This window comes from Carcharhinus amblyrhynchos, unplaced genomic scaffold (genome assembly GCF_965287045.1).
Source record: "Carcharhinus amblyrhynchos unplaced genomic scaffold, sCarAmb.v2.hapA chromosome_334, whole genome shotgun sequence".
NCBI classification, from domain to species: Eukaryota; Metazoa; Chordata; class Chondrichthyes; order Carcharhiniformes; family Carcharhinidae; genus Carcharhinus; species Carcharhinus amblyrhynchos.
In genome coordinates this window covers 48,497-74,144 of record NW_027650074.1, presented here as the reverse complement: position 1 = coordinate 74,144, position 25,648 = coordinate 48,497, and the positions used below count along the sequence as shown (strand labels likewise).

Below are 25,648 nucleotides of genomic sequence, written 5' to 3'. Positions count from 1 at the left end.
GTTCATTCATCCGTTATCGTAGCGTCTGCATGGTCTCCCCAATGTACCATGCCTCAGAACATCCTTTCCTGCAGCGTATCAGGTAGACATTGGCCGAGTTGCAAGAGTATTTACCGTGTACCTGGTGGATGGTGTTCTCACGTGAGATGATGGCATCTGTGTCGATGATCCAGCATGTCTTACAGAGGTTGCTGTGGCAGGGTTGTGTGGTGTTGTGGTCACTGTTCTCCTGAAGGCTGGGGAGTTTGTGGTGGACAATGGTCTGTTTGAGGTTGTGCGGTTGTTTGAAGGCAAGAAGTCGGGATGTGGGGATGGCCCTGGCAAGATGTTCGTCTTCATCAATGATATGTTGAAGATTCCGGAGAAGATAGAGTGGGGGTTAATGGGTGCTATTCGGATTGGCGGTTGGTGACTAGTGGAGTGCCCCAGGGGTCGGTGCTGGGGCCTCAGCTATTTACCATTTATATAGATGATCTGGAGGAGGGAACCGAGTGTATGGTGTCGAAATTTGCTGATGACACCAAGATTGGTGGAATGGCAAATGGCGCGGAGGGTGTGGAGAGTCTGCAGAAGGATCTAGATAGGCTGGGCGAATGGGCCAGGAACTGGCAAATGGAATTTAATGTTGGCAAGTGTGAGGTGGTCCACTTTGGTAGGAATAATGGTAGGAAGGACTATTACTTACGTGGCGAAAAACTGCAGCAGGCGACGGTGCAGAGGGACCTCGGGGTCCTTGTGCACGAGTCGCAAAAATCCAGCCTGCAGGTGCAGCAGGTGGTCAGGAAGGCGAATGGGATGCTGGCCTTCATAGCGAGGGGGATTGAATATAAAAGTAGGGAGGTCTTGCTGCAGCTGTATAGGGCACTGGTGAGGCCGCAGCTGGAGTACTGTGTGCAGTTTTGGGCGCCGTACTTACGCAAGGATATTTTGGCCTTGGAGGGAGTGCAGAGGAGGTTTACTAGGCTGATACCAGAGTTGAGGGGATTGAGCTATGAGGAGAGGCTGAATAAACTAGGCTTGTACTCGTTAGAGTTTAGAAGAATGAGGGGAGATCTCATTGAGACGTATAAGATGATGAATGGGATGGATAGGATAGAGGTGGAGAGGCTCTTCCTGCTCAGAAAGGACAGTAGGACTAGGGGGCACAGCCTCAAGATAAAGGGGGGGTGGTTTAGAACGGAGCTGAGGAGGAACTTCTTCACTCAAAGGGTGGTGAATCTCTGGAATTCTCTGCCCGTTGAAGTGGTGGAGGCTGCCTCGCTAAATATTTTTAAGACGCGGGTTGATGGGTTTTTGATAAGAGAGGGGATTAAGGGTTATGGGGAGAAAGCGGGAATGTGGAACTGAGCCACGACAGATCAGCCATGATCTTATTGAATGGCGGGGCAGGCTCGAAGGGCTAGATGGCCTACTCCTGCTCCTATTTCTTATGTTCTTATGTCCTTATGTCGTAGTTTCTCCGCTCCGGCGAAGTGCTGGATGACGTCTCACTTACTGTCCTGTCTGGAGGTAATACACATTTCTTTAACCTATGATTAACGCTACCTTTAAGACTTGATTAGCTGTAAAGACTTGCATTCTAATCAATATTTTGTAAACTGAGTGTGTGCCTTTATATGCTCTGTTTGTGATCAGAACTCCCCACTCACCTGACGGAGGAGCAGCGCTCTGGAAGTTAGCAGCGTTTCATAGAACATAGAACATTACAGCGCAGAACAGGCCCTTCGGCCCACGATGTTGCGCCGACCAGTTAAAAAACAATGACCCACTAACCTAAACCAATCCCTTTTCATCCATAAACCTATCCACGGATCTCTTAAACGCCCCCAAAATAGGCGCATTTACAACTGCAGCAGGCAGTTTCCAACCAAATAAACCTGTTGGACTTTAACCTGGTGTTGTGAGGCTTCTCACTGGATCAAAATTGGCACAAGCTTTCTTGCCTTCCTCTGTGGTGTGGCCTATTTGGATGAGTCAGCTTCAAATAGTCTAGCCCGATTTAACTCCCCATACACTCCTGTGAAATGGGTCACAAATGACTGGCGAAGGTAGTTGGGTGTCCCTCTTTCCTCTGCCTGCATTTATTTAACCCGCCTATGGGATCCCCTTTATTATACCCCACTGCGGTCAATATCGCTTCCGTTATCTCATATAAGCTTCCTTCCCCATCACTTTGAGGGGCTGTAGGGCAGACCCTGCAGACTTGCTTAGGCACATGACTATTAATTTTACTCCTTCCCTTTCAGCTAGCCTATTCATTATCTTTTGCTGCCTAACATCCTCAATGAAGCTGTGTGGGTCAGCAGATGGTTCAATGTTGTGATTTTAATTGTAATTTTGGCAAATTGCCTTGTGTATGTAATGGCTGGGTCATCCCCTGCCCTGACCATTTGGAATGGTCAGCGGTTGCCCGACTCTTCACTGGCTTGATGTAGCGCCTTTATTGTCGCCTGCAGATCCATGCACTGAGCTTCCAATCATGCCACTGCATGCTTGGCTTCTCCCCTGGCCAAGTCTTGGTAGTCTCTCTCACACTGGGTCTGAAAATTACCCAGATGTACAAATTAGCCTGGTACATTCTTTTTAATTCATCTACCTCTGTGTCCTTTTCTGCTGTTATTTGTTCTATCCTCTCCTACTGCTGTTCATTTAGTCTCTTTATCTCCTCTTCCTTTTCCTTTTAGTTTTCTAATTTTTTCCTCTTTCTCCTCCTATAACTGCCTTGAATCTTCCAGTTCCCTACGAACTGTGTTTAATTCCCATTCAGTTCCTACTAGCTGTCCTAAGCAGCCCATAATGGCAGTCACCTTCTCACAATTGGCTGCTTTCCTTGAACGTTTCTTAAGTCAGCCCAATATTTCTCTCCTAGGGATCCCAGTCCCGTTTGAATATTGGCACAAAATTCTGTCCAGAGGGGCCACCGTTTCTTCTTTACATATTCTCTTATATTTTTCCGTCCCACATGGGACACTTCTCTGAACTGTTTCCTGCCATTCTAGGTTCAACGACAAGGGGTAGGGGGTTGGTTGGACTGCGGGTTCTGCTTTGGGCTACGTTCCAGTCCTGATATAATGTAAACCTATGGAGCTTAACCTCTCCCCATGTTAGTCATAATGCAAGCAGCAACACACAATTTCCCAAAAAAGAAAAAAAGTTATTTGTCCAATAAGGAGTGTACACCTGTCGGCTCTGAGTTTTAGTCTGTAGGATTCGATATCAGAACAACAAAGTTATGTCTTGTCGATATCCCACCAGAATTGCCAATTGTTGTGCTTGCCGCACAGTGTCTTTTATACAGCGGACAGGGAACTGCCAGTTGACTTCATGTTAATACAGTAATATTTATTCATGCACATAATTAATTTTAACCGACAACAAAATCAATATAGGTTATTTACAAAATAATAAAGTTCAAGTTCAATACTAGACCTTAACTTAACTTTTGAGTGACTGGCAAATCCCCAGGCAGATATTGGCCTTTATCCGTGTATTGGTCTCCGTAGTCCTCAATGTAATCTAGTCCTTCAGTCTGGTCTGATACTCTGGCTCTGGTCTTCCTTCTGTCGGTGTGGTGGCTCTCCTCGTGGTGGCAATTGCTGTTGGTGGTCACCGTTGTTCTGTTCCTGTCTCTTCCTCAGCCTCATGGCCGTGTCGATCTTGAGAAAGAGAGAGAGTTCCTTCCGTTGTGCAGCATCTTTTATCCCTCATTAGTTTTGTGCTCTTTTGGGTGGTCTCTTGATCACTGCCAATCAATCAATCAGGGTTTGATCACCCTGATCCAATCAGGTGCTCCTATACCGATCTCTGGGTGTGTACCCAGAGGTCATTCCTGTAGGTGCTGGAGGGACGTAAGTCACATTCCTCCCTCACAAATAAGGTGTTGAGGCACACTTTGTCTGGTAAACAAGTATGTTTGACCAGAGAGTGTCCATTGTCTTCGAGATAGCCCATTTCCTGTGTATTCTGTAGTCTGATTTTGAAGTTCAAAGGTTTAAGTTTATTTATTAGTCACAAGTACATTACATTAACACTGCAATGACGTTACTGTGAAAATCCTTATTTCTATCTGTCCAATATTCTGTCCATTTCTGTACTTAGAACAAAGAACAAAGAGCAACACAGCCCGGGAAACAGGCCCTTCAACCCAATGAGCTCGCGCCACCATTTCATGACCCTTGTCTATGCTTAGGGCTCTCCACATTGGAAACCAGATTGAGGGGAGACTAAGTTAGGGACAATTTGTTACACCAGTCAGCCTAAGAGCACATCTTTGGGGTGTGGGAGGAAACCGGAGTGCCCGGAGGAAACCCACGCAAGCACGGGGAGAATGTGCAAACTCCCGCAGACACCAGCCCAAATCCATGTGTCTGCACAGCAAACAGTGATAGTCACTGAGCTGTCGTGTTGCCCAGCATCTGGTCCAGTTTAAACGTACACTAACGACATGAAGCACTAGGCTCCTCTCGAAACATCCAAGAGCAGCCCTCGCACGACCCATCGTGTGTATGCCCCTTGTTGAACAACAAGGTGGACTGAAGCACCTGTGGATTAAAAGAGAAAAACATCAATACCATGCACATCCTTATACAAACTTTCAAAGGAATCCCCAGAAGCTCAAAAGTAAAACAAGTGAGCCAGAAAATATGTTGGAAGGTCCATAGAATCAATTGATTCCTAGGAACGTCCCAAGGCTCCTGAACCTTATTTAAAACAATCTCCTATATCCCTCCATCTCCATCACGCTCATGTGCCTGTCTTAGTTACTCTTCAACAACTCCAGCGCGCCTGCCTCCACCACCTTACTTGGCAGAGCATTCCATACCCCCACAACCCTCTGTGTGAAGAACCTCCCTCTAACATCCAAATTATACCTCACCCCCCTCACCCTAAGCCCGTGGCCCCTCGTAATATGTGTTTCCAATCTAGGACTTGGCCGATTATCCCAGCATGTTTTGTAAATCGCCATCGTAGGTGGCCCATTTGGCCACATACCTCACCCTTGCAGCGCATAGGGGGTCATTTATCTTCTTACAGCATTGCACCACCATTCTCCTGTTCATGCTACTGGCACTAACTATTGCTGTAAAAAGTCTGACAACACCAGGTTTTAGTCCAACCGATTTATTTGATAGTAAACGCACAAGCTTTCAAGGTTTCCCTCTTCGTCAGATGAATCCATTCGAAAGCTTGTGAGTTTACTATCAAATAAATCGGTTGGACTAAAACCTGGTGTTGTCAGACTTTTTACTGTGTTTACCCCAGTCCAACGCCGGCACATCCACATCATGACTAACTATTGCTGCCATCGCCTCCCAGGCGGGATTGGTCACATTCCTCGGGAGTCTCCTGTCAACATGTGGGTAAATGGCATCCTCTAGGACATCAAGCAGTCAGGTAAGGCTCCTCTCCGAGAACCTATCCTCCTGGAGTGACCAGGGGTGAGTGTTGACCCCCAGGTCGGACAAATCAGACTCATGGTGGAGGAAGGTCACGCTCTGCACCTGTTTAATTTCATATAAAAGTTACCGAAATCTCGATCTGAATCGCTACAGCCTGCAAAGATATGGAGCAGGTGCCGGAAATGGGATTCAGGATGAGCGGTTAGTTTCCTTGTCTTTGGCTGCTGGTGATATGATGGGCCGAATGGTCTCTTTCTGTGCTGGGAAACGCAACACTGAGGGGCGAATTTCCCCATTCCGTCCACCACGGGAATCGTAGCCGGCGAGGGACGGACCATGGGAAGGTCTGCTGACCTCGGGTGGGATTTTCTGGTTTGGGGGCGAGCGGGGCTGGAAGATTCCGTCCTACGAATGGCCTCCTCTTGCGCCTCATCTTTTCTTGTGACTCGAGGAGCGAGAGTCTGAGGACAACGTCCCCACTTGAGAAAAGATGCAAAAACCTGGGACATTGAGGAGGGAGCGCAGGAAACTCCAAACAACTGGGGTCCACAAGCCTCCAGAGGCCTGAGCCTGGGCCCTGGGTCTCTGAGGCCTCGGCCCGGGCCCTGGGTTTCTGAGGCCTCGGCCCGGGCCCTGGGTCACTGACGCCTCGGCCTGGGCCCTGGGTCTCTGAGGCCTGAGCCTGGACCCTGGGTCTCTGAGGCCTCAGCCCGGGCCCTGGGTCACTGAGGCCTCAGCCTGGACCCTGGGTCTCTGAGGCCTCGGCCCGGGCCCTGGGTCTCTGAGGCCTCGGCCCGGGCCCTGGGTCTCTGAGGCCTCGGCCCGGGCCCTGGGTCTCTGAGGCCTCGGCCCGTGCCCTGGGTCACTGAGGCCTCGGCCTGGACCCTGGGTCTCTGAGGCCTCGGCCCGGGCCCTGGGTCACTGAGGCCTCAGCCTGGACCCTGGGTCACTGAGGCCTCGGCCTGGACCCTGGGTCACTGAGGCCTCGGCCCGGGCCCTGGGTCTCTGAGGCCTCGGCCCGGGCCCTGGGTCTCTGAGGCCTCGGCCCGGGCCCTGGGTCTCTGAGGCCTCGGCCCGTGCCCTGGGTCACTGAGGCCTCCGCCTGGACCCTGGGTCTCTGAGGCCGCGGCCCGGGCCCTGGGTCTCTGAGGCCGCGGCCCGGGCCCTGGGTCACTGAAGCCTGAGCCCGGGCCCTGGGTCTCTGAGGCCTGAGCCTGGACCCTGGGTCTCTGAGGCCTCGGCCCGGGCCCTGGGTCACTGAAGCCTCGGCCCGGGCCCTGGGTCTCCGAGGCCTCGGCCCGGGCCCTGGGTCTCCGAGGCCTCGGCCCGGGCCCTGGGTCTCCGAGGCCTCGGCCCGGGCCCTGGGTCTCCGAGGCCTCGGCCCGGGCCCTGGGTCACTGAAGCCTCGGCCCGGGCCCTGGGTCTCCGAGGCCTCGGCCCGGGCCCTGGGTCTCCGAGGCCTCGGCCCGGGCCCTGGGTCTCCGAGGCCTCGGCCCGGGCCCTGGGTCTCCGAGGCCTCGGCCCGGGCCCTGGGTCTCCGAGGCCTCGGCCCGGGCCCTGGGTCACTGAGGCCTCGGCCCGGGCCCTGGGTCTCCGAGGCCTCGGCCCGGGCCCTGGGTCTCCGAGGCCTCGGCCCGGGCCCTGGGTCTCCGAGGCCTCGGCCCGGGCCCTGGGTCTCCGAGGCCTCGGCCCGGGCCCTGGGTCACTGAGGCCTCGGCCCGGGCCCTGGGTCTCTGTGGCCTCGGCCCGGGCCCTGGGTCTCTGAGGCCTCTGAAAGCCCGGGGGGGAGGGGAGTCTGAGTGGGAGCAAATCCCCCTGGATCTGGAGTGACAGCCTGCAGACCCGCCCCCCACCACACAACCACCAATCCCGAGGCGGCACTCTGTGTGAGCGGCAGCGACATTAACCAATAGGAAGGAGGGGAAGGAGGGACTGCCGTGTGATTGACATGCCTTGAACCAATCAATACTTCATGTCGGGTCTTTGCCTAACTGGTGAATGGGTGTGGATATGCAAATAGAGCAGCAAATAAAGCCGACACCTTACACAGAAACATTTTCCCATTTTATTTCCCAGTGCTGGCATGCAGCTAGATTTCACAAATATATACAGGTAAAAGCTTGTTTGGAGCGGCAAGTGTCTGTATACAGTCAGCTTCATGTTAAAGTGATAGGCTCTGGCTGACATAACAGTGAACACAGGCATTCTGTAAGCATCCCTCCTGTGACTAATTTGAATAATTTTTGGGTTGGGGAGTGGGTGGAGGCTCCCTGTACGGGGATGCCATTATATGGATTCCTCTTCCTTCTCCCTGCTTCATAGCAAATATGAGCTAAATAATTATACTTTGTGTTTGTGATGTGGTTGTGTTATTTTGAAACTGGGATAGACAGAGTTCAAAGATGCACCAGATTAAAATCCAGTGGGTTATTATTTGGTGTTGTAAACTGTTGGAATACTGGTCACAGACCAGTACAGAAACACTTCCTTAATCCAAAGTATTCAGCCTCTGATCTTCAGGTAAGCATTCTCCAAGGTGGCTTTCACAACACAGAATCACTGAGCAGAAACTGATACAGTCTGACAACACCAGGTTTAAGATTTATTTGATAGTAAACTCACAAGCTTTCGAAGTTAAGCTCTTCTTCAGGTGAACTTGATCGGTTGGACTTAAACCTAGTGTTGTCAGACTTTTTTTACTGTGTTTACCCCAGTCCAACGCCGGCATATCCACATTAGAAACTGATAGCCAAGTTCCACACACACGAGGACAGCCTCAACCGGGATCTTGGGTTCAAGTCACACTATCTGTATCCCCCACAACTTGCCTTGGTTTGCAAAATCTCACTAACTGTCCTGCCTGAAGACAATTCACACCTCCTTAACCCTTTCTCTACTCACATTGTCTACATCTGTAAAGACTTGATTACCTGTTAAGACTCACATTCCAACCATTATCTTGTAATTGTGACTTTATATGCCCCGTTTGTGAACTGAACTCTTCACTCACCTGATGAAGGGGCAACACTCTGAAAGCTCGTGCTACCAAATAAACCTGTTGGACTTTAACCTGGTGTTGTGAGACTACTAACCATGGTATATGTGGACAGAGACTCAATTTTGTGATCTTCTTGGAGATCCTTTCCACTTTGAGCCAGGGGTTTGCGGTGTTGGTGGTAGCCATGATGTTGAGATGTTGGTGTTGGACTGAGGTGGCACTGTAAGAAGTTTCACAACATCAGGTTGAAGTCCAATAGGTTTATTTGATATCAGACACTGACAGACAGCCTCATAAGAACAGGTTAAGGCGCTCAACTCATCGATCAACAGTTCTGACATGCCACAGCAAAAAACCACACCGACCTACTCAGAAGACAAAGACAGGACCATAAGGCCATAAGATATAGGAACAGAATTAGGCCACTTGGCCCACCGAGTCTCCTCTGCTATTCAATCATAGCTGATATTTTCCTCATCCCCATTCACAGAGTCATGGGGGTTTACAGCATGGAAACAGGCTCTTCGTCCATGCCACCCTTTTTTTTAAACCCATAAGCCAGTCCCAATTGTCCACATTTGGCCCATATCCCTCTATACCCATCTTACTCATATAACTGTCTAAATGCTTTTTAAAAGACAAAATTGTACCCGTCTCTACTACTACCTCTGGCAGCTTGTTCCAGACACTTACCACCCTCTGTGTGAAAAAATTGCCCCTTTGTACCATTTTGTATCTCTCCCCTCTCACCTTAAACTTATGCCCTCTAGTTTCAGATTCCTCTATCTTTGGGAAAAGATATTGACTATCTATCTGATCTGTGTCCCTCATTATCTGAGAGGCCTCTATAAGATCACCCCCTCAGCCTCCTACACTCCAGAGAAAAAAATCCCAGTCTATCCGGTCTCTGCTTGTAACTCAAACCACCAAGTCCCGGTAGCACCCTAGTAAATTTTTTCTGCACTCTTTCTAGTTTAATAATATCCTTTCTATAATAGGATGACCAGAACTGTACACAGTATTCCAAGTGTGGCCTTACCAATGTCTTGTACAACTTCAACAAGACGTCCCAACTCCTGTGGGAAGTTGCTGCTCTCCATCACAGGAAAAACCCTTGCAAGAGTCCTGCTAAATCGTCTGGTCACTCATCTGGGGCTGGGCCTGCTTCCAGAGTCACAGTGTGGCTTCCGCAAAGGTCGCAGGACTATTGACATGATTTTTGCTGTGCGCCAACTTCAGGAGAAGTGTCAGGAGCAGAATCGCGAGCTCTACACAACCTTTGTTGACCTCACGAAAACCTTTGACACTGTCAGCCGACAAGGCCTGTGGAGGATCATGTCAAAGTTCGGCTGCCCCCCCAAATTCATTCAGATGGTACGCCAGTTCCATGATGGCCAGAGTACTGGATGGCGGAGAATCCTCTGAGGCATTCCCAGTCACCAATGGCGTCAAACAGGGCTGTGTGCTCACACCCACACTGTTCAGCATGATGTTTACTGCCATGCTGAATGATGCCTTCCAGGACAGTGTTGCTGGGATCAGCCTCAAGTACAGAGTGGATGGGAAGCTCTTCAACCTGAGGAGACTTCAAGCTATTACCAAAGTGAAGGAGACTGTTCTGAGAGATTTCCTCTTTGCCGATGACAGTGCCCTGTATGCTGGCTCAGAGCCAGAGATGCAAGTCAGTATGGACAAATTTTCCACTGCTTGTGACAACTTTGGACTCACCATCAACATTAAAAAGGCTGAAGTCATGCACCAGCCTGTTCCTCATTCACCGTACACAGAACCCATAATCACAATCGAAGGGCAGAAACTACAGGCAGTGGACCAGTTCACTTATCTTGGCAGCTCCCTCTCCCAAGCAGTGACTATTGATACAGAAGTTAACTGCAGAATAGCAAAGGAAAGTTCTGCTTTCGGTAGACTGCGCTCCACTGTATGGGAACGTCGAGGAATCAGCCCAGAAACAAAACTGAAGGTCTACAGCGCCGCGGTACTCACTACCCTCCTGTATGCCTGTGAAATGTGGACTGTGTATCGAAGGCATGCAAGACAGCTCAATCATTTCCACATGACTTGTCTTCACAGAATATTACACATCCGATAGCAAGACAAAGTAGCAGACACTGAAGTTCTCTCTAGAGCAAGTCTACCATCAGTCCACACACTGCTGATGAGAGTGCAGACCGGTGGGCAGGTCATGTCATCCGTATGTCAGACGAGCGCATTCCCAAGCAGCTCCTTTTTGGGGAACTCTCTGCTGGAAGACGCTCGAATGGAGGGCAGAAGAAACGTTTCAGAGACACACTCAAAGTCTCCCTGAAGTCACTTGACATTGACACGATCACCTGGGAAACGCTGGCACAAATCCACCCGATCCGGCGCTGCCTCATCCACAAGCTCACGAAGCAAGGTGTATTGCTGAAGCACAACTTAAGTGCGAGCTGTGCAAGTCCACAGGCACCAGTGCAACAACTACAGTGTCTACACAAGTCTGTCCAATATGTGCCAGGACATTCCATGCCCGAATTGCCCTGATCACTCATCTTCGGACACACCGCGAGCAGCCTCAAACTGACTCATGGTGTCGATGTCCTCATTGGTGATGATGGATGAACAACAACAAGCTAATCCCAATTGCCCGCATTCGGCCCATATCCCTCTATACCCATTTACCCATGTAACTGTTTAAATGTTTTTTTAAGGCAAAATTGTTCCCACCTCTGGTACTACCTGTGACAGCTTGTTCCAGACACTCACCACCCTCTTTATGAAACAATTGCCCCTCTGGACCATTTTGTGTCTCTCCCCTCTCACTTTAAACCTATGCCCTCTAGTTTTAGACTCCCCTATCTTTGGGAAAAGATGTTGACTACCTACCTTGTCTATGCCCCTCATTATTTTATAGACCTCTGTAAGATCACCCCTCAGCCTGCTACGCTCCAGAGAGAAAGGTCCCAGTCTATCCAGCCTCTCCTTATAACTCAAACTATCAAGTCCTGGTAGCATCTTAGTAAATCTGTTCTGCACTCTTTCTAGTTTAATAATATCCTTTCTATAATAGAGTGACCAGAACTGTAGACAGTATTCCAAGTGTGGCCTTACCAATGTCTTGTACAACTTCAACAAGACATCCCAACTCCTGTATTCAATGTTCTGACTAATGAAACCAAGCATGCCGAATGCCTTCTTCACCACTCTGTCCACCTGTGACTCCACTTTCAAGGAGCTATGAACCTGTACCCCTAGATCTCTTTGTTCTGTAACTCTCCCCAACACCTTACCATTAACTGAGTAAATCCTGCCCTGGTTCAATCTACCAAAATGCATCACCTCACATTTATCTAAATTAAACTCCATCTGCCATTCGTCAGCCCACTGGCCCAATTGATTAAGATCCTGTTGTAATCAACGATAACTCCCAATGACTCTGAGTCAGTAATGGGCTCTAAAATCTTGATGTGGGTATGCCGGCGTTGGACTGGCGTAAACACAGTAAAAAGTCTGACAACACCAGGTTTTAGTCCAACCTATTTATTTGATAATATTCTCACAAGCTTTCGAGGGGACAGCCTCTTCGTCAGGTGAATGGAGAGTTCTGGCCTCAGACAGAGCATATAAAGCACAGACAGTTTAGAGATTACTAAACTGTCTGTGCTTTATATGCTCTGTCTGAGGCCAGAACTCTCCATTCACCTGACGAAGAGGCTGTCCCCTCGAAAGCTTGTGAGAATATTATCAAGTAAATAGGTTGGACTAAAACCTGGTGTTGTCAGACTTTTTACTCTAAAATCTTGCCAGTGACTGAAGTCAGGTTAACCGGCCCATAATTTCCCATCTGCTGCCTCCTTCCTTTCTTAAACAGCAGTGTTACATCCACTACTTTCCAGTCCTCTGGTACCCTCCCTGCCTTCAGTGATTGTAAAGATCACCACCTCCGCAATTTCCTCAGCTTTTAGGATCCTGGGGTGTAGTCCATCCGGTCCAGGTGACTTATGCATCTTTAGACCTTTCAGTTCCCCCGGAACCTTCTCCTAAGTGATGGTCACTACACTCACCTGTGCCCCTGACTCTCCTGGAGCACTGACATCCCACTGGAAACAAAGTAACTATTCAGTTCCTCTGTCAATGCTTTATTTCCTTTTATTACTTCTCCAGCCTCATTTTCCAGAGGTCCAATGTCTAATTTTGCCTCTCTCTTACTTGTTATATATTGAAAAAACTCTTCCTATCTTCTTTTATATTACTAGGTAGCTTACACTCATATTTCATCCTCTCCCCCCTTATTGCTTTTTTAGTTGTTCTCTGCTCACTTTTAAAGGCATCCCAACCCTCTGGCTTCTTACTAATCCTCACCACTTTGTGAGCTTTCTCTTTTGCTTTTATGCTGTCCTTGAGTTCCCTCATTGGCCATGGATGCCTCATCCTTCCCTTAGCATGTTTCCTCCTCCTTGGGATGAATTTCTGTTGTGCCTCCTGAATAACTTCCAAAAACCTTTGCCATTGCTGTTCCACAGTCTTCCCTGCTAGACTCCCTTTCCAATCAACTCTGGCCAGCTCCTCCCTCATGTTTTGTAGACCTCTATTTAATAATAATACCATTGCATCTGATTCCAGCTTCTCCCTCTCAAACTGCAGGGGAAATTCTATCGTATTGTGGTTACTGCTTCTGAAGGGATCCTTCATCTTAAGTTCCCTAATCAAGCCTACCTCATTACAAATCGTAGTAAGAAGTCTGACAACACCAGGTTTAAGTCCAACCGATTTATTTGATCTCCACATCATCATTACGAATCACCAAATCCAGAGTCCCCTAGTGGGCTCTGTCACAAGCTGCTCCAAAAAAAAACCTTCGACAGTCCACAAATTCCCTTTCTTGGGATCCGCTACCTATCTGATTTTCCCAGGACACTACCGACGGAGAATCTTTCGTCGTCCAGTACTTCCCCGGAGCTCAGAAACGATGGCATTTTCTTCGGAGCCTTCAACATGTCATCGATGAAGATGAACATCTCACCAAGCCTATCCCCACACCCCCTCTACTTGCCTTTAAACAACTGTGCAACCTCAAACAGACCATTGTTCACAGAAAATTACCCAGCCTTCAGGAGAACAGCAATCACGACACCACACAACCCTGCCACCCTGACATGCCAGATCATCGACACCGATGTCACCATCTCATCACCATCACCCACCAGGTACACGGCATACACTCATAAGAACATAAGAACATAAGAAATAGGAGCAGGAGTAGGCCATCTAGCCCTTCGAGCCTGCCCCGCCATTCAATAAGATCATGGCTGATCTGTTGTGGCTCAGTTCCACTTTCCCGCCCTCTCCCCATAACCCTTAATCCCCTCTCTTATCAAGAACCCATCAACCCGCTTCTTAAAAATATTTAGCGAGGCAGCCTCCACCACTTCAACGGGCAGAGAATTCCAGAGATTCACCACCCTTTGAGTGAAGAAGTTCCTCCTCAACTCCGTTCTAAACCGCCCCCCCTTTATCTTGAGGCTGTGCCCCCTAGTCCTACTGTCTTTTTTGAGCGGGAAGAGTCTCTCCACCTCTATCCTATCCATCCCATTCATCATCTTATACGTCTCAATGAGATCTCCCCTCATTCTTCTAAACTCTAACGAGTACATGCCTAGTTTATTCAGCCTCTCCTCATAGCTCAACCCCCTCAACTCCGGTATCAGCCTAGTAAACCTCCTCTGCACTCCCTCCAGGGCCAACTCACGCGACTCGGCCAGTGTTGTCTACGTTATACGCTGCAGGAAAGGATGTCCTGAGGTTTGGTACATTGGCGAGACCATGCAGACGCTACGACAACGCCTGTACGGACACTGCACAACAATCACCAGGCATGAGTGTTCCCTTCCTGTCAGGGAACACTTCAGCAATCAGTTCAGCCTCTGATCTTCAGGTAAGCGTTTTCCAAGGCAGCCTTCAAGACACACAATGCAGAATCGTTGAGCAGAAACTGATAGCTCAGTTCCACACACATGAGGAAGGCCTCAACCATGATCTTGGGTTCATGTCTACAGGTAACCCCCACCATTCGCCCTGGGCTTGCAAAATCCTACTAACTGTCCTGGCTTGAGACAATTCAGATCTCCTAAACCTGTGATTATCCCTCTCTCCACTCGCATTGTCTGTACCTGTAAAGACTTAATTACTTGTAACGACTCGAACTCCAACCATTATCTTGCAGTTGAGTCTCTGTCTATATACGCCGTGTTTGAACACAGAACAAAGAACAACACACCACGGGAAATAGGCCCTTCGGCCCAACGAGCCCGCGCCTCCACCCTTGACCCATGTCTATGCTTACGGTACCCCCATTGTGAACACAATTCTTCACTCACCTCTTGAAGGAGCAGCGCTCCGAAAGCTTGTGATACCAATTAAAGCTGTGTAACTTTAACCCGGTGTTGTGAGATTTCTTACTATGCTTTTAACAAGCTGTATAGCAAAAGTCCTTTGGTGCGTTAGGTGGGGAAAGCACAGTGTTACTGCCTCCCAGCACACAGGTTTGATTCCAGCCTTGGGTGACTGCCTGTTTGTATTGAGTTTGCACATTCTCCATGTATCTATTGGTGGTGGTGGTGGGGTGGGAGGGGGGGGAGAGGCGGGAGGGAGGTTGCAGTGTTCTGGTTTCCTCCTACAGTCCAAAGATGTGTAGGTGACATGCATTGAATAAGCTAAATGCCCCCTTAGTTTCCAAAGATGTGTAAGTTAGATGGATCAGACAGGCGAAATGTTGGGGTTAGAGGGATAGGCCTGGGTAAGATACTCTGTCAGAGAGCCAGTGCGGACCCAATGGGCCAAATGGCCCTTTTTGTGCCATAGGGATTCTATGAGTCTGCACTAACAGTGACCGCCACCAGGATTGGGACATGGCTCTTTTAGGGAAATGGGTCATGTGACCTGGGCGAGGGGTGAGCTAGTTGGGAACTGCCCTGAGTAGGCAGTCAATGTTTGGAGTGTGGAGCGAGTAGATTGAATAAAAGATCTGTGATCCCTGATGCCAGGCTGTGGATTGGCTATTGAGGAGATACCTGAGCACTCAGAGCTTTAACACTGCTGATGAAGGTTGGAGTCTTTTTTATTCATCCACGGGACATGGGCATTACTGGCCAGTCCAGCATTTATTGTCCATCCTTAGTTACCCTTGAGAAAGTGATGGTGAGCTGCCTTCTTGAATTGCTGCAGTCCATGTGCCATGGGTTGACCCACAAGCCGTTAATTTGGGGATTTCCAGGATTTTGAACCAGCGACTGCAAAGGAGCGGTGATATATTTGCATGATGTGGAGATACTGGCGTTGGACTGGGGTGGGCACTGTAAGAAGTTTCACAACGCCAGGTTAAAGTCCAAAAGGTTTATTTAGTGTCACAAACTTTTGAAGCACTGCTCCTTCATCAGGTGGATGGGTTCACAAACATGGCATATATAGAAAGAGACTCAATTTCATAATCTTCTTGGAGATCCTCTGCACTTTGAGCTGGTGGTTTGTGGAATTGTAAGATACTGGTTGGAATGCAAGTCTTTACAGGTAATCAAGCCTTTACAGTGGAGAGAGGGATAATCACAGGGTAAAGAGGTCTGAATTGTCTCAAACCAGGACAGTTAATAGGATTTTGCAAGCCCAGGCCAAATGGTGGGGGTTACACCTAGTGTGACATGAACCCAAGATCCTGGTGGAGGCCTTCCTCATGCATGCGGAATTTGGCTATCAGTCTCTGCTCAGCGACTCTGCATTGTTGTGTGTCTTGAAGGCCGTCTCCGAAGATCGGAGACTGAACGCCCGTGACTTCTGAAGTGTCCTCCAACAGTAAGGGGACAGTCCTGCCTGGTGATTGTCAAGCAATGTCCATTCATCCATTGTCGTAGTGTCCGCATGGTCTCGTCAACGTATGACACCTCGAGACATCATTTCCTGTAGACAACATTGACCCACAGGGTGCACCGTGTATCTGGGGGGGGGGTGGTGTTCTCATGTGTGATGGTGGCATCAGTGTTGTCGATCCAACACGAGGTTGCCATGGCAGTGTTGTGGGGTGTCGTGGTGGCTGCTCACCTGATGAAGGGGTAGCTCTCCGGAAGCTACCAAGTGAAGCAGTTGGATTGTGAGCTGCTGCTGAGGAACATCTCACCATCTCCACCATCAGGACCAAGAACAGCTCAACCAATCAGTGCGATCAAAGGGCGGGCAAAGGTGATTGGCATTCCCTAGCACCAATCAGATTGAAATAAGGGTGGGGCATTCTGATTGACATTCCCATCCCCCAATCAAGATAAAGGAACGGTCGACCAATCAGTATGAGGAATGGGCGGGATAAGTCTTGATTGACGGCTGTGTGCACCAATCATTGGACAGTAAAGGTGGGATTTCCGCTGTCACGCACTGATTGACACGCCCTTCAGCCAATCAAAGGAAAGGAGAGGCGATGACCCGGTCGCCGCCCTGGGAAATGGACCAATCAGCAGGCGGGTATTTCCGCCCCCGTGCCCGGGTGAAGATGGCGGCGGCGGCGGCGAGCAGCGTCCGGCTGGTGGGTTCGGTCAAGGTGGTGAAGCCGTTCCTGTCCGGGAACCAGGGCGAAGCCAAGCGGCGGGTGCGGGAGCTTTACCGGGCCTGGTACCGGGAGGTGCCCAACACCAGTAAGGAGCGGGCGGGGCCGGGGGTCAGAGGCCGGGGGTCTCGGGCCGGTCACTGGGGGTCAGTCCAGCCGGCCTGAGCTGCCCCGCGGCCTGGAGCCCGGGGTCCTGAGCGGGGGGGAGGGCCGGGGCTGGGGGCGCCGGGGCTGGGGGGCCGGGCGTGGCTGTAGCGCCCTTGACTGGAGTGTCCTTGACCTGGAGGCCATTCAGCCCCTCCAGCCTGCTATCCCAGCAGTGAAGTGGCGGCTCATCCGGAAACCCGGTTTCGCCCTAAAACCCCTTCAAATCTCAGCTCAGCTTCCATCATCCACACTAGATTCAGTCAGAAGTCTCACACCATCAGGTTACAATCCAACTGGAAGGATCAGTGCTCCGAAAGCTCGTTCTACCAAATAAATGGACTTTAACCTGGTGTTTTGAGACTTCTTACTGTGCTCACCCCAGTCCAACGCCGGCATCTCCACATCATAGCATTAGATTCTGCAGTCCTTTCCTTTCCCTCTGTGAACAGTACACTTTGTATAGCAGGCAAGGAACAATACATTTCACTTATATTAATACACATGACAGTAATAAATCAAATCAAGATACCCGGGAACATTACCAACATACGGGTCACATTTTGGCTAGCACTGCTGGCTCACGGCACCGGGGACTCTGGTTTGATTCTGGCCTCGGGTCACTGTCTGTGTGGAATTTGCACATTCTCCTCGTGTGGGTTTCCTCCCGCAGTCCAAATGTTAGATCGATTGGCCATTCTAAATTCTCCCTCAGTGTCAGGGGGACTACAAGGTAATGAAAGGGATGGATAGGGTAAAGAGATTCTTCCCGCTTAGAAAGGACAGCAGGACTAGAGGGCACAGCCTCAAAATAAGGGGGGTGCAGTTTAGAACAGAGTTGAGGAGGAACTTCTTCACTCAAAGGGTGGTGAGTCTCTGGAATTCTCTGCCCGTTGAAGTGGTTACCTCGCTAAATATATTTAAGTCATGGGTAGATAGATTTCTGATAGACAAGGGGATTAAGGGTTATGGGGAGAAAGCAGGAAAGTGGAACTGATCCACTTCAGATCAGCTATGATGTTATTGAATGGCGGGGCAGGCTTGAAGGGCTAGATGGCCTACTCCTGCTCCTATTTCTTATGTTCTTATGACTATCAGGGTAAATACAAAAGGATTACAGGGAATAGGGCCTAGCTGGCATTGTTGTCGGTGCAGGCTTGATGGGCCAAATGGCGTCCTTCTGCACTTCAGGGATTTTACGATCACACACTGGAGGTTCCCCCTCCAACCCTCTCACCATCCTGACTTGGAACTGAATCAGCCGTTCCTTCTCTGTCGCTGGAACTTCAGTTTCCTCCCACAGTGCAAAAGATGTGCTGGTTAGGTGCGTTAGCCATGCTAAATTCTCCCACAGTGTACCCCAACAGGTGCCAGAGTGTGGTGACTAGGGGATTTTTACAGTAACTTCATTGCAGTGATAATGTAAGCCTACTTGTGATGTTAATAAATAAACTTTAAACTTTATAAAACAAAACTGACATTGTACCATGTAAGGAGATATTAGGTCAGATGACCAAAAGCTTGGTCAAAATGGTTGTTTTTAAGCAGTGTGTTAAAGAAGGAAAGCAAGATAGAGGCGGAGAGGTATAGGGAGAGAATACCAGCGATTGTGGCTCACGCACTGAAGGCACAGCCACCAATGGTGGAGCAATTATAACTAGGATGCAGATGGTAAGGCAGGGTTGTGGCAGCATACGTGTGAGCTTAGAAATAATGTTGCTAAAGGGCAGCATGTATATGAGCAATAGCAGGGAGTCAAGGTTAGATCCCTCTGGGGACACGAGAGTTAACTGTGCAGGAGCAGGAAGGGATGTCATTGCAAGGGATTTCAAGCACTGATTCACTAAGAACAGGACCTTGATTTGAAGAAGGGTTTTGTCTCCTCAAGGACTGTGCGATGGCCACTCGCAGCAATGCTGTCAAGGGCAAATGAGACAAGGTCAAGTAGCTTTTCTTTTCCTCCTCTTTTTGGTTCCCTTACCACCTTCTGGACTCACCCATCAGTTATGGGTGGCACAGTGGGTTAGCACTGCTGCTTCACAGCTCCAGGGTCCTGGGTTCAATTCCCGGCTCGGGTCACTGTCTGCGTGGAGTTTGCACATTCTCCTCGTGTCTGTGTGGGTTTCCTCCAGGTGCTCCGGTTTCCTCCCACAGTCCAAAGATGTGCAGGTTAGGTTGATTGGCTCTGCTAAGAAATTGCCCCTTAGTGTCCAGGGATGCACAGGTTAGAGGGATTAGTGGCTATAATATTTAGGGATGTGGGGGTAGGGCCTGGGTGGGATTGTGTTCGGTGCAGGCTCGATGGGCCGAAGGGCCTCTTTCTGCACTGAAGGGTTCGATGGTTATGGTTCACCCAGCTCAATTTACCTGTGAAATCATTCACCCGGAGTGAAAATTCTCCAGCCTTGTTATCCTCAGTGCTTCTTCTGTGTGATGTTCAACATGGAAGAGTGCTGATTGATCAGTGAATGGGGTTTGGTGGGTGGTAATCAGCAGGAGATTTCCTTATCTGTGTTTGACTTGATGCCATGAAATTTCATGGTGTCCATGGTCAATGTTGAGGACTCCCTGGGCACCTCCCTCCTGACTGTACACCACTCTGCTGTCACCTTTGTTGGGTATGTCCTGTCGATAGGACAGGATGTACCAGGATGGTGATGGGGGAATTTGGAGTATTGACTGTAAGGTATCATAGAATCCCTACAATGCAGAAGGAGGCTGTTCAGCCCATCGAGCCTCCACCAAAACGATCTCACCCAGGCACTCTCCCGTAACCCCATGTATTTACCCTGCTAGTCCCCCTGACACTAAGTGGCAATTTAGCATGGCCAATCCACCTAACTCTCACATCTCTGGAGAAAACCAGAGCACCTGGAGAAAACCCACACAGACACGGGGAGAATGTGCAGACTCCACACAGTCAGCTGAGGCCAGAATTGAATTCAGTTTCCAGGTGCTGTGAAGCAGTAATGCTAACCACAGTGCCGTATGATCCAGTGAGTGTGACTATGTCAGGCTGTTGCTGGAGTAAGCTGTGGGATATGCTCCTAATTTAGGCGTCACCCCTGGATATAAGGGGGCTTTGCCAGCTCAACCGGGCAGATTGTTCATTTGTCACTTGCGGTGCCTACTCTGTTATCATTGTTGGATGTGCTTGATCTCGATTCACAGATGAAACTGGGGACTAGATTGTTGCAAAGTGTTTTATTGAAACTATATAATCATTGTCTATACAGAAATTAAACATAGAAACTGCTGGATAGACTCAGCAGGTCTGACTGCATCACTGGAGTGAGATAGAGTTAACGATGAAAATTTGAACCAGTCTTGAATCAGTTTGCTTCATCATATGGACTTGGTACTAACTTTTTTCTCTCCAATGTTTTCTGTTTTGTTTTCAGCATCCATAATATTTTGCTTCTATTATTATGTACAATAACTCAGCTCAAGGCTATAGACAGAATTCTCTTTCTCCATGCTCTGTTATGTTAAGATCACTGATTATGTAGACTATATATTTACCTATTTAACATTAAAAACTTATGCTATATCCCCCCGCCCACCCCACTCCAGTAATGTCTAGTCACAAAGGTAAGGATTGCGGTGGTTTCAGCAAACTCATTGACCTTGCTCTCACCTTCCTTGAAGGATATATGGCTTTCAGGTTCTCGATGTTCTCCCTGGAACTCTGCAGAGCAGTGGGTGAATCTTCAGACACTTTTGGTTCCTTGTTCAGATTGTCTCCTCGATCGCACGGGTGATTAATCTGTTCCTGTGGCCATCTATTTCTCATTGCAAGTTCTGATGGAGCCAAACCATTTGGAGTGGTGTGGAACTGTAGCTTAGCAGTGCTAAGTTGGTATCAGCATTCATTTTCAGCAAAGCTTTGACTGTTTTTACTCCTCTCTTGGCCTCACCATTTGTTTGTGGGAACCTGGTGAATGAGTTATGAGGACAGATTCATAACCTCTGTAACTTCCTTGAACCCTTCATTTGCAAACCATGCACCCTAATCTGAAATGATAATCATAGAATCCCTACAGTGCAGAACGAGGTCATTCGGCCTATTGAGTCTGCATCGACTCTCTGACAGGGTATCCAATCCAGACCCTCTTTCCCCCACCCTACCCCCCAATTCCACACACTTACTGTGGCTAACTCACTTAACCCGCACATCTTTGGATTCCAGGAGGAAATTGGAGCACCGAGAATGGGGAGAAAGTGTGAACTCCAGACAGACAATCACCCAAGGCCAGAATCGAACCTGGGTCCCTGGCTGTGTGAGGCACAGAGGTTACCTGTAAAGGAAAAGGGGGAGAACCCTTGGGTTAATGTTTGACCCAAAAGACACCACCTGCAGCACTCCCCTCAGTACCATACCCTGGCATGTCAGAGTGAGGTTTGAACCCTTGACCTCCTGACTCAGAAGCCAGACTCTTACCCAATGAGCCATAGCCAACGTAACTTGGATTTGTAGAATGCCTTTTATAACCTTGGCATGTCTCAAAATACCTCCCAGTCAGTGTATTTTTGAAGAGTTGTGTGTAGAGGAGCTCTGACTTTAGACTTCACGTACCTGAGCTTATGTGGAGTTTGGTGGTGTATCAATGGAGGAGTGTGTGCACACAGTACCAGACACACAGGCACACTCGTCCTGTGGGTTTCTTACTTCACTGGCTTGGAGATCTTTGTACCTTCTTTCCTTTTGATTTGGTACGTCAGACAACTACTGACTCCAAATATCTGGAACTGCTGCTGTAGGATTCTGCAAATGGCCGGTGTTAAAGAAAGACTGCAGACTAATCAAAGGAAGGTCAGGTCGGCTTTGAGTTTTGTGGAATCTAACGGGAAGCTAAATAAGCAGAAGGGAGAAAGGAATAGAACAGCACGCTGATGGGCTTAGATGAAGAGATGAGAGGAAGACTCATGTGGAGTGTAAACATCAGTATGAACCAGTGAGTGCTGTATAATGTAGACAGTGATGTGTAGGATGGGACTCTGTAATGTTTGTTTGACGGTATCTGTCATTCCATTCTTTCTCCAGTACAGAAATTCCACCTGGATATCTCAGTGAAACAGGGACGGGATAAGGTGCGGGAAATGTTCATGAAAAATGCCCATGTCACCGACCCCCGGATTATCGACTTGCTGGTGATTAAGGTATGGAAATCTGGGATTGCAGTAAATCCCAGTCTGATTGGAAGTGTGCTGGCTTCGGGAAATGGGAGTTTGAACAAAGGCCAGCCTGTGTTTTTTCCTCTTCGCTCCCCAGAAGTGTGGCTAGGTCTTTGATGTTGCTGAATCCAGGGGCCAACTGGGTCAGTGAGCTTGGGTCGATGGAGGAATCGGACCTGGCGTGAGTCAGAGGCATCAAATCTATTATCCTCGTATCACGGTTCCACACAGGATAATGTAATACACCTGCCCCGTCACAGCACTGAAACAGCCCAAACCAAACTCACGAAAGGCACCCTCTACACCAGCTTCCTCCAAAGTCCAGGTCATAGTGGATTTGCCCTCACCCAGTTCCACGTCTTGTCTGTCTAATCATAGCCAGAGCATCTCTAGCAATGGCTTTTCCCCCTGCCCCTACATCTTTACCTCTGGAGTTCCCCCAAAGATCCATCCTCAGCCTCCTTGTCTTCCTCGCCAAGCAGATACAGGATTGGGTTCTCCATCTCCTATTGCCTCCCTGATTTTTGATGATCTGCTGTTTCTTACAGTAAAACATTGTGAAGCCCAAAGTGATCATCGAGTCCAGACACAAGCTCCTTATGTTTGCTCCCAATCCCATCCCTGGCCCCAGCCTCGATTTTGAGCTGGACAAGACTATTCACAGCCACAACTTCTTATCCAAGGCAGCACTGAGCTTCCAGCCCCAATCCGTCTCCAGTAATAAAGTGATCTGTCTCTGGCACTTCCTCAGCCAATCTCCTGAAAGCCTCCCTGTACATGGATGACGTGGCTGTTTTCTGCTCGGACCCCTCGTCTGTTCGCAGGCTCCTCCAGGTCTGCGAGCAGTTCGAGCTGGCCTCGGGAGCCAAAGTCAACCAGGGTAAGAGCGAGGCCATGTTCTCTGGGAACTGGGCTGACAAATCCTTTGTCCCCTTCACCGTCAGGGCAGAGTACCTGAGGGTGCTGGGGATATGGTTCGGAGCGGAAGGGGCATGCATCAAAAACTGGGATGAGCGCATCGCCAAAGCCAGGCAGAAACTCGGCTTGTGGGAGCAACGCTCACTCTCCATAACAGGGAAAAACCTGGTGATCCGGTGCGAGGTGCTGTCTGTGTTGTTGTACGTGGCGCAGGTGTGGCCTATCCCCAAATCCTGCGCTGCAGCAGTGACGCGGGCCATCTTCAAGTTTATCTGGAGATCAAAGATGGATCGCGTCCGGAGGGAGGCGATGCACAAATCTCCAGAGAACGGAGGGAAAGACATTCCCAACGCCGCCCTCATCCTGATGGCTACCTTTGTGTGCGGCTGCATCAAGCTGTGCGTAGATCCTCGGTACGCCAACAGCAAGTGCCACTACTTTTTGAGGTTCTACCTGTCCCGAGTGTTGCGAAGGATGGGTCTGGCCACACTGCCGCGGAACGCTCCGAGTAGTTGGACCGTACCGCAGCACCTGTCCTTCGTGGAGAAATTTTTCCGCAAACACACCTTTGACCACACGGCGATTAAGCAGTGGTCAGCGCGTAACGTCCTTGGGGCCCTGAGAGAAAAGGAGACGGCGGATCCTGTCGGATGGTTCCCTGAGCAGACTGTCAGTGTCATCTGGCAGAACGCCTCATCACCAGAACTGACAAACAAGCACCAAGATCTGGCTTGGCTGGTGGTGAGAAGGGCACTCCCCGTCGATCCTTTATGCACGCTCGAGGTCTCAACATCACCGCACGCTGCCCTCGAAGCGGCTGCGGGGCTGACGAGACGGTCGCACACCTCCTTCTGGAATGTGCCTTTGCAAAGAAGGTCTGGAGTGAGATGCAGTGGTATTTGTCGAGGTTCGTCCCGAGCAGCTCGGTGACGCAGGACTCTGTGCTCTACAGGCTGTTTCCGGGGGCGCACACCGAGACAAATATCAACTGCTGCTGGAAGGTCATCAACTCGGTGAAGGACGCACTTTGGTCCGCCCGAAACTTGCTGATCTTTCAGCTGAAAGAACTGTCCTCGACCGAGTGTTGCAGACTGGCACATTCCAAGGTCCAGGACTACGTGCTGAGGGACGGGCTGAAGCTTGGGGCAGCCGCCGCAAAGGCACAATGGGGAAAGGCCACACTGTAAGGCCTTTTAACGGAGGCAGACCGAGGGCCCAGGAACTGCAGAATACCCTCGACCTGCGTAACTGTGTGCCAATCTGAGCACTAACGGCACACAGTAATTTATTGAGGCATGTATATAGTTTTAAGTTTTGAAATGTAATGACTGTAATTTTGCATAAATAAGATTGTAAGCACTGTAAAAATGACTTTTTCTGCACTGTAATTTTTAGACATGTTGGTTTGCAATGGTTTATTTGAGATTTTTTAATGACTAAAGTGTATTTTTGAAATTTAAACAAAAAACTCCGAAAGCTTGTGCTACCAAATAAACCTGTTGGACTTTAACCTGGGGTTGTGCGACTTTTGAAGTGTTTTTATCCCAATCCAACACCAGCATCTCCATATCACGGTGACATCGGCCAGACTGGGTAAGGACAACAAATTTCCTTCCCTAAAGTACACTGGTGAACTAGGGTTTTTCCAATAATTGGCAATGGTTTCATGGTCACCAGGAGATTCTTAATTCCAGATTTTTTTCTGGAACTCAAATCCCATCATCTGCTCTTGTGGGATTTTAACCTGGGTCCCCAGAACATTAGCTGAGTTTTCTGAAGTCTAGCAGTTATACCACTGAGCTGTTGTCTGTCACTGTTCTCTGATCTCTCACCTTGCTCTTTTCCTTTTCAGGGTAAAATGGATCTGGAAGAAACTATTAAAGTCTGGAAGCAGCGGACACACATCATGCGTTATTTCCATGAAACAGAAACTCCCCGGCCCACGGATTTCCTCTCCAGGTTCTATGCCAGCCATGATGTGTAAATAATGAGGAAAAACTGCTATTGTAAAATAAATATATTCAAAAATAAAAACCCTTTATGGTTAAGTAAAATGGATTTGATAATCTGTAGTTGTAGGGGTTTGGTGATTGTGCCTGTATTTCACTGTCTAAAAATATTGACACAGAAGAATATTGGGATGTATTTAAAAGGGTGAATTAGAAAAATATATTCAGCCAAAATCAAGAACAAACAAGTAATAATAAAACTTGGATAAATGGGCAGCACAGTGGTTGGCACTGCTGCCTCACAGCGCCAAGGACGCAGGTTCAATTTCAGCCTTGGGTGACTGTGTGGAGTCTGTATGTTCTCTCCATGTCTGCGTGGGTTTCCTCCGGGTGCTCCAGTTTCCTCCCACAGTCCAAAGACGTGCTAGTTAGGCGGATCGGCCATGGTAAATTGCCCCTTAGTGTCCAAAGATATATAGGT

General features: G+C 49.0%; 1 protein-coding gene across 1 annotated transcript; it reads left to right on the top strand.

The window, feature by feature from the left end:
* The first annotated feature begins 16,907 nt into the window (after positions 1 to 16,907).
* ndufa6 (NADH:ubiquinone oxidoreductase subunit A6) lies at positions 16,908 to 25,272 on the top strand. Its single transcript, XM_080183566.1, has 3 exons — positions 16,908 to 17,069; positions 22,170 to 22,285; positions 25,071 to 25,272. The coding sequence occupies exons 1-3, from the start codon at positions 16,928 to 16,930 to the stop codon at positions 25,200 to 25,202; spliced, it is 390 nt and encodes a 129-aa protein (XP_080039692.1). The 5' UTR covers positions 16,908 to 16,927; the 3' UTR covers positions 25,203 to 25,272.
* The last annotated feature ends 376 nt before the right edge of the window (positions 25,273 to 25,648 follow it).

What these genes read in the sequence shown, in the direction of transcription:
- ndufa6 (XM_080183566.1), top strand. Translation starts at nt 16,928, where the DNA reads ATGGCGGCGGCGGCGGCGAGCAGCGTCCGGCTGGTGGGTTCGGTCAAG. An exon ending in CCGGGAGGTGCCCAACACCA is followed by an intron (nt 17,070 to 22,169) that starts GTAAGGAGCGGG and finishes TTCTTTCTCCAG; the next exon opens with TACAGAAATTCCACCTGGAT. An exon ending in TCGACTTGCTGGTGATTAAG is followed by an intron (nt 22,286 to 25,070) that starts GTATGGAAATCT and finishes TTTCCTTTTCAG; the next exon opens with GGTAAAATGGATCTGGAAGA.